The following is a 12,485-nucleotide window of genomic DNA, read 5'->3' as shown; positions in this document are numbered from 1 at the left end:
GGCACGCAGTGTGCTCAGTGTGTTCATTGCCTGTTGGTTGAATTAAACAAATGAAGGAGAAGATTATAGGTTTCATTTTAACAAAACAACATCCGTAAGAGAAGAAGAGACAACTGAAGTTAAAAACAAATGACAGATGCTGAGGAAATATTTGAAATGTTTAGTATAAAAGATTAGTAATGTAGAAATCATTAAGAAAAATGATCACCAGTAGAAAAGTAGGCAAAGGATTTGAACAAGCAATTCACAAGAGAGCATGTAGCTCCAGTGTATGGAAAGATAACTAGCATCACCAGTAGTCAGGTCAGTGTAAGCTATCAGGAACTAACTATGGGAAACTATTTTTCCACCATCTGGCAGAAGTTCAGTTTGGTCCCACGAGGAAAGGGGCGGGCACATTGGGGGCATCCATGAAAGCTGATTACTCAATTTCTGACCAGCTGTTCTGCCTCAGTGTCTGTTCCAGACCAGCGCCGTACCATTTGACAGCGGGTAGAAACTAGAAGTGCCCTGTCCTGTTCAAAGTTAGGATCACCATGTATGAACCAGAGCTGATCCCAGGAGATAGAAAGGCTGATTTGGGAGTCGCTGAACTTGCTAGCTTCTGAAATGGCTCACAGTGAGACTTCGCTGGGATTGAGTACAGGTGGAGATTGTGAAGGACCAAGCATAACTGTAATTCTGACATACTAAGAAAGTAACAAGTTTGGTTTATACATTAGTTGCCTCTACAAAATAAAATGTTTCTTTTTTAAAGTACATGTGCATTTTTTTTTTTTTTTGAGACAGAGTCTCACTTTGTCTCCCTAAGTAGAGTGCCATGGCGTCACAGCTCACAGCAACCTCAAACTCTTGGACTTAAGCAATTCTCTTGCCTCATTCTCCCCAGTAGCTGGGTCTACGGGTACCCACCACAAGACCTGGCTATTTTTAGATCACGAGGTCTCTCTCTGGCTCAGGCTGGTCTCAAACCCGTGAGCTCAGGCAATCCACCTGCCTCGACCTCCCGGAGTGCTAGGATTACAGGAGTGAGCCACCACAGCTGGTCCCTGCATATATTTATTAAACATTGGGGTTTTTTGTTTGTTTGTTTTCTGGAGACAGAGTCTCACTTTGTCGCCCTTGGTAGGGTGCCGTGGTGTCACACAGCTTACAACCACCTCCAGCTTTTAGGCTTAGGTAATTCTCTTGCCTCAGCCTCCCGAGTAGCTAGGACTACAGGCGCCCTCCACAATGCCCAGCTATTTTTTGTGGCAGTTGTCATTGCTGTTTAGCTGGCCCAGGCCAAGTTCGAACCCGCCTGCCTCGGTGAATGTGGCCGGCGCCCTAACTCCTGAGCTACGGGTTCCCTGCCACATTTAAAAGTCTTACAGTAGGGGACTGGCTAGACACTAGGTCCAGACTGTGAATAATAAAAAATGTGATAAATGTCCATTTACAGTCTGGGAAAATGTTTGCTGTGTGTAAAAATAGGCAGTTATAAAGAATCATGTAAAATATACAGAATGTGTGCATAGAGGATGAGAATATAAATATAACAGAAGTCTGGGAAATATACACCAAAATGTCATTAGTGGTTATCACTGGGTGGTAGGACTAGGGTGTTCATTACTGTTTCCTGATCTTCAGTGGTGAGCGTGTATCCGGAACATAATAGAGTATGCTGAAAACGCACATTGGAAGTTGTGGTGGGGGCAGAATCAAACTTAATTGGATAATTTCTGCTGCTGAGACTTCCCTTCTGCTCTTAGTCTATGATCTCCTGTGTGCCGTCGCGATTGCGTCTCATAGTCACTCATTTGAGCAGTGTGCTGTTACCCCACTGAGAGAGGACCAGGGCTTCCACCTGGTTCCATTCTGAGAAATCATAGGCGGCCCTCCCTATATGTGGGCTCTGAATCCTTCGATTTTTACCAACTATGAATCAAAAATATTCAGGCAAAAAAGGATGTTGTGTCTGTATCAAGCATATACAGACTTTTTTTTTCTTGTCATTGTTCCCTTAAACAATATAACAGTTATATTTACATAGCATTTACGTTGGTAAGTAATCTAGCGATGATTTAAAGCATACAGGCGGGGACGGTGCCCGTAGCTCTGCGGGTAGGGGGCCGGCCACATACACTGAGGCAGATGGGTTTGAACCTGGCCCGGGCTAAACAACAGTGACAACTGCAACAAAAAAATAGCCCAGTGTTATGGCAGGCACCTGTAGTCCCAGCTACTTGGGAAGCTGAGGCAAGAGAATCATGTGAGCCCAAGAGATGAGGTTGCTGTGAGCTGTGACGCCACAGCACTCTACCAAGGGTGACAAAGTGAAACTGTATCTCAAAACAAAAGTGTACAGGTGGGTTTGCATAGGTTATACACAGATACTGCACCATTTTCCGTGAGTGGCTTGAGCATGGATTTTGTTGTCTTTGGAAGGGGTCCTTGCACCAATCCCCCACAGATCCTGAGAGAGAAGCCAAGATTTGAAACACAGCAGCGCACCCATCCCACACTCAGGGGAGTCTGAGAAGACTAGAAGTGCTGCTGCAAACCCGTCTGACTGCAGTGTGAGGCTGCTTTCGGGGAAACAGATGGTTAACACTCTCGGAAGATGCCTGAGCTTGACTTCAGGAACTGGGTGGTGGCGGTGACTGGGAGTGCCATTGCTTTGAGGCGAGGCTGATTGGCCAGACCTATGGCTAGCCCTTCCCTGCCCATTCAGGAAGTAGCTCAGTGCTGTCCTCAAGGCTGGTACCCCACAGGTATCCTGGGGCCCTCCCAGTCGGACCCCACAGGAGAACTGGGCTGCCAGTTAGTTATAGCTCTCCTTTGAGGGACAGAAGGGAGCAAACTTTTCCTGTTGTGCTGGAAGGGAACAAGATGGTCCTTAAAACCGAAGAGGAAGAGGGTGAGTCACAGCCCCAAGCCAGGACTGTGGGGTTTAGGTATCTCTTCTAATCACTGTGTGAAATTCTGTGAAGATAATTTTACTGAGCCTTTGCAGGGCCTAGGAGTGAAGGACCAACCTAGACTGTCATTTTTTATCTTTTCTGGAGAAAGACTGTGTGGCAGGGTAGTGGTTCAGAAGCTGAGGCTGTCACTGACACTCGATGTGTATGAGAGAGAGAGAATAAGGTAACGCGTTGTATCTTCAACTGGAGGTCCCCTCCGATCTGTGCCTTTGAGGGAATCCCTCCCTGGGCGTTTCTCGGTTGTCACCACTTCATACTTGATGATCGTGTAGGTACTTCCTGTATCTGAATAACAGTTGGTCAGAAGTTCTGGGAACATCCGGGATGAATCTGATGATATTAAAATGTAAGAACTTAAAGACCAGATTGAAAGCACCAGAGAGACTAAGGATAAATAATGCTCGCTTTTCTTTTCTTTTTTTTGAGACAGAGTCTCACTTTGTCACCCTAGGTAGAGTGCTCTGGCACCACAGCTCACAGCAACCTCAAACTCTTGGGCTCAAGCAATTCTTTTGTCTCAGTTTCCCAAGTAGCTGGGACTGCAGATGCCCACAACACCTGGATATTTTTAGAGACAAGGTCTCTGGCTCAGACTGGTCTTGAATCTGTAAGCTCAGGCAATCTGCCCACTCAGCCACCCAGAGTGCTAGGATTACAGGTGTGAGCCACTCTGCCTGGCCTAATACTCACTTTTCTCAAATAAGATGTAACCAAGGGAAAAGGCACACCTAATTTAGTTTTCTTCTTTGGGTACTGGGTGAAGATGAAAGCCTCATGGGCTCCGTGGAACTTCCTTCACCAGCCCCACACCCGTGCTATAAACAGTGAGGCTATGAGTAATAGGATGACAAACTTTGTGGCTTCTAAATCCCAAAAGATTATGCTGAAGAACTGTGTCTTAAAGCATCCTGGGTCAGCACTCAAGTTTCATGTGTGGATGTGTGTGTTTTACTGTGGTGCCTTCTTCAGATGGCAATGTTTTAATGCTATAAGACAAAATAGAAAAATGTGTACTGATATGTAGCTAGTGATGAATGATACCAGTTTGTTTGAAATGAACAGTAGACATTTCAAAATGTAACTGATAGATCTGGGCAGTTCTTTTTATGCCTTTTCTTCCCTGTTTCACTATAAAACACATTTTAAAGCCTCACCACTAAGTGCAGGTGATCCTGGGCAGTGGCTGAGGGGTGATTTGGAAAACTGTACCATGTGTGGAAGACTTTGGGAGAGAAGGACATACAGGTGTTTGTGGTGACATGTTTGCATTTGGACCAGGACACAGCAGGTGAGACACAGTGCCAGGCCAGGCTGACCTGCACACATGGTTGCTTTCCCGTCTGAAAGAGCAGTCTGCACCAGCCAAGGTCTCTGTTTCCAAAGGCACCACTTTTGAGAGTGGCAGAAGACACTGTGGTGATTGTGTTGGGACAGTAGGTGGGCGCCAGGCCAGGCAGTGGTCCCTCGTGCCCTCCTGTTGCTGCCTAGCCTGTGAGCTTCACACCCACCCGGGTGCTGCTCCTGCAGAGTCTTAAATCAGAGTACTCATCTGTCCTTGGCCCCTGGCCATCCCAGGGGCTTTAACTTCAGTACAATTTGCCCCGTATGTGTGCGCTTGATTCTATTCTACAGTGGGCGTAATGGGACTGGGGCTCGATTTGGGGCAGAGACCTTAGAGACTGGATTACTGAACAACTTTGCTTTGATTACACTGAAAGAGCTGGTGTCTCTCCATCTCCCTCACCCTATCCTGGGGCGCTGTCTGGGACACTAGGGGGGAAGCATTGCCTTTCTAACTGCTGCTGAAATAAACGCCCTCAGTATTTTGAGGAGAGAACAACATTTAGGCAGGCGTGAGAGTGAAGGGAACAAGTGGAGTTTCTGTGTGCTTTCTGTTTCCATCCTTACCTGGTAGAGTCGTCCATGTTCATTCCAGGACCACGTGTGTATATACTGACCAGAGTGATTAATGGGCATACAGTTATTTACCTGCCATACATTGCAGATTTTTGCTGTTTAATCTTGTCTTTTTAACAGTCCCTCTTGATTCGCCTTTGAACTCTCTGTTTGGGACAGGATCAGACTCCCTGGCTTGGGCCCATCCCAGCATACAGTAAGCCCTTTCCTGCTGCCACCTTGACCTGGGCCCTGATCTGTGACGTGCCCTTTGTCCTCGGCTCCCAGTCACTTCTCAGGTACCTCACCGTGCCATTCTCTCTGCTTCTCTGTTGGGGAATCCGTGTTTGGGGATTCCCTTGGTCCTTCAAGTCCTGGCTCAGAGACTGGTGTCTCTGAAGCCTCTGGGTGTGCCCAAGCGTTCTCTGAGAGCTTGGTGGCTGAGTGTGTTGCTGCCACGGACTTACATGGCTCTCCCCGCTGGGCTTCATGTCCCATGTAGGGCCGTCACAGGCTGTGCTGTGGCAGATAGTGAGAAGTGCAGAGCTGAGGTGTGTCTGTGCATCCCAGTAAGAGGACAAAAAGACACAGCCAGTGACCCTGAGTGGAGTGGGCTCTGCCTGTTGGCAGCTTACTTTAGGCGGATCGTTTATACTCCAGAGCCTTTTACCTTGTCTGTAACTGCTGGGAGCAGCACGCAGTGTGTTGTCAGGAAATATGCGGCTGTTACAGTTGAGCTGTGGTGTAAAGCTTAAAGAAAGGGAAATGAAAAAACGTCTTAGGCTGTAAGATACCATGTGAGTATAAAATAGTATTGTTTATTAGAAAATATATCAAATAGAGTTAAGTATAGTGCCACTCCAATGGGACATCGGACTTTCTGGTTGCATCTAAAGTGCTGTTCCTGAAACTAATTTTCCACATTTTTCCATCCTTTTATGCATTCCTGGCAATTGTACTCGCCTGGAGTTGGATGGTTGCTGAGGTTGAGGCATTAGCAGGAAAACCTAGGGCGCTCTAACTATGAATTAATGTCCCTACAGGTATTCCTCACTCCCTTATGGATTGGGTTTGTGTTTTGCCGAATCAAAAATGGTTACATCTTTATTTTTAAGCAGGAGCGTGTTTGGCATTGTACAAAGTACACATCATAGCAAGAAACCTGTGTCCCCATCTGCTGTGACAACTTTTGGAGGAGACTTGGTCCAGTTTGAAGTTGATAGGCCTTCCTGTTGAGCATACCGGGGATGGGTACTCACAGTGTCATGCGGAGGGTTAGCACTGCCCCTCCTTCTGCATCCGTTGTCTGTACTCCCTGTAGCCGGCCAGGTCCTCTCTTAGTTATGGGATAGAAAGCAGCAGGACTGGCTGTGGGGGGTCAAGACCCAAGTCCAGCTGGACAGGAGGAATGTGGAAGGCAGCAGGCGAGTTTTCTAAGAAGCCAGTATTAGTGGGAAGAGAAGGCAGGTATCAGATCTGGGCAGGCATGCATCTGAGGCATCCACAGCCTTTCTCAGCCTACAGACTGATCGGCTGAGGTGAGGACAAAGTCAGGTGCTGTAGGTCGGGGTAGAAGTCAGGCGGGGCAGGAGTGGCCTGCGGACAGAGGACACAGGAGGCATTGGGGTTTTGTTCATCCCTCCCTGTGGTTCAGAAAGGTTTGCTAGATTATGTTTGTAGCTGGAGCTGGCAGAACCTGCTGGTTATATCAAAGATGGAGGGCTAGACTCCTGGCTTTTTTTTTTTTTTTTTTTTTGCAGTTTTTGGCCAGGGCTGGGATTGAACCCACCACCTCTGGCATATGGGGCCGGCGCCCTACTCCTTTGAGCCACAGGCGCCGCCTGACTCCTGGCATTTTTTGTAGTATCCATCTCTCATTTTTTTCTTGGATTTTGACAGCCTTCCAAAGGCAACTTTGTTGACCTTACAGCATTCTTGCCTCTGCTCTTCTTTCTGATTGTTTTCAACTCAGCCGAGATTTCCTTTTTAGAAAAAGACTCTTGTACTGCCACCTTCTCCCATTTACCTTCTGAAGAACTTCAACTTGTAGGAATTCATATAGGTTTTATCTTGCAGATGGAGCCATGAAATAATTAACTGAGACAGAACCACTAAAAGTAGTATAATCACGGACATTTAAAGCCATGAGGTGCCGTAGAATTGTCTGGCTGAGCCCTGGTCAGCTCTGCAAATAAAAGCCATTGCCATGGCCCTGGGAGGGACTCTCTGAAAACGGAGCCAGCATCAGCCAGGAATTTCAATTAATCAGCCCCTACTGAGATAGGATCATCTAATGTCTTCACGTGTTACTAGTTAACCTTTTTGTTTTTCTGCTTACTACACGGTGTGTTCAGTTCTCTCCAGATTTAGGTGAAACATTAGGGGAAATGGAGACAGAGAAGTCAGGTCCTGCTGCCCTGTGCTCAGCAGCCGTGTGAGCTCTTGTCCCAGCACAGTCCGTCCTTGAGAAAGTAACTTGTGTCATGTTCTTCCTTCCTCTACTGAGGGATCATGGAAGCTCAACTTCTGACCTAAAAAAAAATCCAGTAAATTTTTGTTTTGCGTCATCAACTGTTTCTGATTCTCCTTTCTTTCTGGTGTCTGAAGTCTCTTCCTCTTTGTATTTTCAGCTAAAAAGAGTTAGGATTCTGAGTCCAGGAATTCAGAAGAGAGACCACATATGAAATCATAGCAGTATGGATGTTGTTAGGACAAGTATCTCCTGGATGTTAGAACAGAACTAAAGGATATTTCTTCCACAAAAGAAATAGTCAGCACCAACCTGAGCAGATGTAAGCAGCTGGTAGCCATTATCACTGGCTTACATTTGCTATTTTCTTTGAATAAAAATTTTAGCCTCGAATTTTGTGTTAGTTGTAGATCCAAGTATACAGAAAGAAGTGTTAAGAGTCAGACCCTGCCTCACTCCCTTCTGCAGTTCTTACTTGTAAAGATGATTCCTGCCAACCGTGTCAGGCACATTCCTCTCAGCTCACATGTCCCATTGAGAAGGACCTTACACAGTCCTGCCTCACTGAATGTGTCTTAGAGACCTTTCATATTAGCATTATAAATCACCCCATTGTTTTAATCACGAAATAGTGTTAAGTAGTTTCCAAATTTCACAAATTTTGGGACTACATCCATTCTTTCTCTCTCTCTCTCTTTTTTTATTTTTTATTTTTAGAGACAGGGTCTTGCTCTGTCACCTAGGCAGGAGTACAGTGGCGTGATCATAGCTTATTGCAACCTCGAACTCCTAGGTTCAAGTGATCCTCCCACCTCAGCCTCCCAAATAGCTGGGAACATAGATCTTTACTTGGATAATTAAAAAAAAAAAATTATGGGGCGGCGCCTGTGGCTCAAGGAGTAGGGTGCCGGTCCCATATGCCAGAGGTGGCGGGTTCAAACCCAGCCCTGGCCAAAAAACAAAAAAACAAAAAAAAAAAAAAAAAATTATGCTCTTGGCTGAGAAGAATTAACACTGTTAAAATGTCTATACTACCCCAAATGTCTATATTGCACATTCAATGCAATCCTCATTAAAATGCCAACATCATACTTAGAAGAACTGGAAAAAATAATTCTTCATTTCGTATGGAACCAGAAAAAAGCCCAGTATAGCCAAGTTAAGTCTTAGTAATAAAAATAAAACCAGAGGCATCACTCTGTACCAGACTTTAGGTTATATTACAAGTCCACAGTGATCAAACAGCATAATATTGGCACAAAAATAGAGACGTAGACATATGGAAATGACTAGAAAACCAAGAGATGAAACCAGTCTCCTCTTGCCATCTGATCTTTGGTACACCAAACAAAAGCATACAGTGGCAAAAAGAATCCCTACTCAATAAATGATATTGAGAGGCTGGATAACCACATGTAAAAGATAGAAATTGGACCTGTACCTTTCACCACTTAGAAAAGTTAACTCAAGATGGGTAAAAGATTTAAATCTAAGACATTAAATGATAAAAATCCTAGAAGAAAGTGTGGGAAAAACTTGATGAAGTCGGCCTGGGGAAAGAGTTTACGAAGAAAACTTCAATGCCAATCACAACAACAACAAAAATAAACAAATGAGAACTTATTAATTAAGCTGAAAAGCTTCTGCAAAGCTGCGGACATAACAATTAAAGCAAATAGACAACCTTTAGAATTGAAAAAGATATTTGCATGTTACAAATTTGACAAAGGCTTGATAATTAGAATCTACAGAGAATGCAAATTAATCACCAAAAAAAGAACAAACAGTCCCATCTATCACTAGGCAAGAGATGTCTCAGGAAGACAGACAAATGGCTGACAAACTTAAGAAAAAATGCTCATAGTTCCTAATCATCAGAGAGATACAAATCAAAACTACCCTGAGATATCACCTAACCCCAGTGAGAATAGCTCACATTACAAAGTCCCAAAGTTGCAGATGCTGGTGCGGATATGGAGAGAAGGGAACACTTTTACACTGCTGTTGGGACTGCAGACTAATACAACGTTTTTGGAAGGAAGCATGGAGACTCAAATTAGACCTCCCATTTGATCCTGCAATCTCATTACTACGCATCTAGTAATGAGAAGAAAAAAAATCCTTTTATCATAAGGACATCTGCACTAGACTGTTTATCGCAGTTCGATTTACAATTGCAAAATGTGGAAACAGCCTAAATGCCCACCAACCCAGGAATGGAATACCATGGAATGCTATTCAGCCATTAAAAAAGATGGAGACTTGGGCGTCGCCTGTGGCTCAAGGAGTAGGGCGCCGGTCCCATATGCTGGAGGTGGCAGGTTCAAACCCAGTCCCGGCCAAAAAAAGATGGAGACTTTATATCTTTTGTATTAACCTGGATGGAGTTGAAGCATATTCTTCTTAGTAAAGTATCACAAGAATGGAAAAGCAAGTATGCCATGAACTCGATACTAACATGAAGCAGTAGATGATCTACTACACACCCACACAAGAGGAAAACTTAATTCAATTCAGGCTGGGGGGGAATGAGAGAGGAAGGGGTAAGACTGGTGTGCTCCCACTTACTTCAGTGCCGGCCACAACTACAACGTTGTAGTTTAGTTGTTTGTATCCTCACTTTAACCTGAAATTAATTTTTTTTTTTTTAAAGAAGGGATCTTACTATGTTGCTCAGGCTAGTCTGAAACTAACTCTTGACCTCAAGTGATTCTCCCACCTTGGCCTCCCAAAGTGCTGGGATTATAAAAGTGAGCCACTGTACCCTGCTGGGGTAAATGAAATTTAAGAATCAAATTGGTGGTGGCGCCTGTGGCTCAGTGAGTAGGGCGCCGGCCCCATATACCAGAGGTGGTGTGTTCAAACCCAGCCCCAGCCAAAAACTGCAAAAAAAAAAGAATCAAATTGGTGCCGTAGCTCATGCTGTAATCCTAGCATTCTGGGAGGCTGAGGTGGGAAGATCGAGACCCCCGTCTCTACTAAAAGTAGAAAAATTAGCTGGGTGTTGTGGTGGGCTTTGTAGTCCCAGCTACTCGGGAGGCTGAGGTAGGAGGATTCCTTAAGCCCAAGAGTTTGAGGTTGCTGAGAGCTAGGCTGATGCCACTACACTCTATCCAGGACAAGAGGATAAGACTCCCTCCAAAAAAAAATGTTTTTAATTTGATTCTAATCAAAAGGTATGTGGATTTAAAGTTTTGGTAGCGCAAAATGTTATACAAATTTCCACCCTACCTGCAGTGTATATCTGCCACTGGAAACCACTTTTCCTACTTTTTTTTCTTTTTCTTTTTTTTTTTTTTTTGAGACAGAGCCTCAAGCTATCGCCCTGGGTAGAGTAGTGCCGTGGCATCACAGCTCACAGCAACCTCCAACTCCTGAGCTCAAGCAATTCTCCTGCCTCTGCCTCCCAGGTAGCTGGGACTACAGGCGCCTGCCACAATGCCCTGCTATTTTTTGGTTGCAGCTGTCATTGTTGTTTGGCGGGCACGGGCTGGATTCGAACCTACCAGCTCAGGTGTGTATGGCTGGCACCTTAGCTGCTTGAGCCACAGGCACCGAGCCACTTTTCCTACTTTTGAATGAGTGTTGGAACACTTCCCTCTCAAGAGGTCTTCAGTCCCTTCTGAGACAGAAGCCAGCTTTTGCTTCTTTGAAGAAACATTTTATGCTTCTAGTTTTTTTTTGTTTGTTTTTTTTTTGTAGAGACAGAGTCTCACCTGATCGCCCTTGGTAGAGTGCCGTGGCCTCACACAGCTCACAGCAACCTCCAAATCCTTGGGCTTAGGCGATTCTCTTGACTCAGCCTCCCAAGTAGCTGGGACTACAGGCACCTGCCACAGCACCCGGCTATTTTTTTGTTGCAGTTTGGCCGGGGCTGGGTCTGAACCCGCCACCCTCGGCATATGGGGCCAGCACCCCACCCGCTGAGCCACAGGTGCCACCCCTGCTTCTAGTTTTTACAAAAGAATAATGAGGCATTTTTAAGAATAGAGATTGGAGTAGAATTAAAATATATATATATATATATATTAGGGTTCTGTTTTCATGGGGCACAGGAGGAGGCCAAGAGGCTTCATGCTCCTTGGTGCTTGGAGCCTGTGGCCCAGGTAATTTAGGGTCAGGGATGCCTCACGCAGAGAGAAGGGCTTTGAGCAGCCTTGTACATTAGTGGGTTTGAGACGCTGCCAGATACTCATGTGGTCTTTGCACCTTGTCTTCCATGTCAGACATTGTCCGGGAAGCAGAGTGGTTGATGCGCATTCCCCCTGCACACATTTCAGAGGGTCACTGTCTGGTTCTTGCTGTCCTTTGCCTGAGACAGAGAACTGGAGAGGACAGGAAGTCAGCCTTGGTTTTGGAGAATCAGTATTGGATGAGGATGGTAATCAAAGCAGTGAGCTACGGGTATGGGAAGAAAACACTTCTTTGCTACTACTTCTGACCTGGTTTTTATGCTTTGGACAAATGCTCTGCGTCCCTTTGTGACCTTGAGACCACTGGAGAGCTTCCAGCCCCTTTGCTTTCTCCTGGCACCACCACTTCTTGCTGTCCGGAAGTGCTGCTTTCTTTAACTCACCCCACCCCTACAGCAGAGCTGAAGCCAGCATGTCACTGTCCAATTCAGAGGCTCTGACTGGAGTTCACTCTTCAACCCCTCCTGGGCTCTGCCCTTTCCCCCTTTGCCTGGAATGCCTGCTTGCCCCAAGGAGCAGTGATCATCCCTATGCAGCCATCCTGGGCTAACTTGGGCCACACTCTGCTCTGTTCCTCCACCCTGAGTAGCACCTGTGGCAGCGTTCATCTGGCACGTAGGGGCTGCCTAATTCTTTTTTGTTAAAAAGAATAGTAATGCGTGAGTGTGCTCTGCGAGGCCAAACCATGTCTTGTCTGCACTTGGAGTGTCCACACTCCATAATAGAGTGCCTTGTTTATGTGGGATCACCTTTATTTTTTTTTTTTTTTAAGATTGTTGAATTATGAGTCTGAGAAAAGTATTTTCTTTTTTTTTTTTTTTTTTGTAGAGACAGTTTCACTTTACGGCCCTAGGTAGAGTGCCATGGCATCACACAGCTCACAGCAACCTCCAGCTCTTGGGCTTATGTGATTCTCTTGCCTCAGCCTCCCAAGTAGCTGGGACTACAGGTGAGAAAAGTATT

At 45.5% G+C, this 12,485-nt stretch overlaps 1 protein-coding gene across 3 annotated transcripts in view; it reads left to right on the top strand.

The window, feature by feature from the left end:
* CYTH1 (cytohesin 1) overlaps positions 1 to 12,485 on the top strand; it is a 95,507-nt gene that overhangs the window by 39,152 nt on the left and 43,870 nt on the right. The window contains exon 1 of one of the 3 annotated variants that reach the window (XM_053570562.1): positions 2,690 to 2,899. The exons of the other annotated variants lie outside the window; for them this stretch is intronic. Coding sequence (XP_053426537.1) covers positions 2,872 to 2,899 — 28 coding nt within the window. The 5' untranslated portion in view covers positions 2,690 to 2,871. Of the gene's footprint in view, positions 1 to 2,689; positions 2,900 to 12,485 lie in introns of those variants that run through there. 3 annotated transcript variants of the gene reach the window in all.

This window comes from Nycticebus coucang, chromosome 18, assembly GCF_027406575.1.
Source record: "Nycticebus coucang isolate mNycCou1 chromosome 18, mNycCou1.pri, whole genome shotgun sequence".
NCBI lineage: Eukaryota > Metazoa > Chordata > Mammalia > Primates > Lorisidae > Nycticebus > Nycticebus coucang.
The sequence above is the reverse complement of the archived record's forward strand: the minus strand, read 5'-3'. Positions and strand labels throughout refer to the sequence as shown.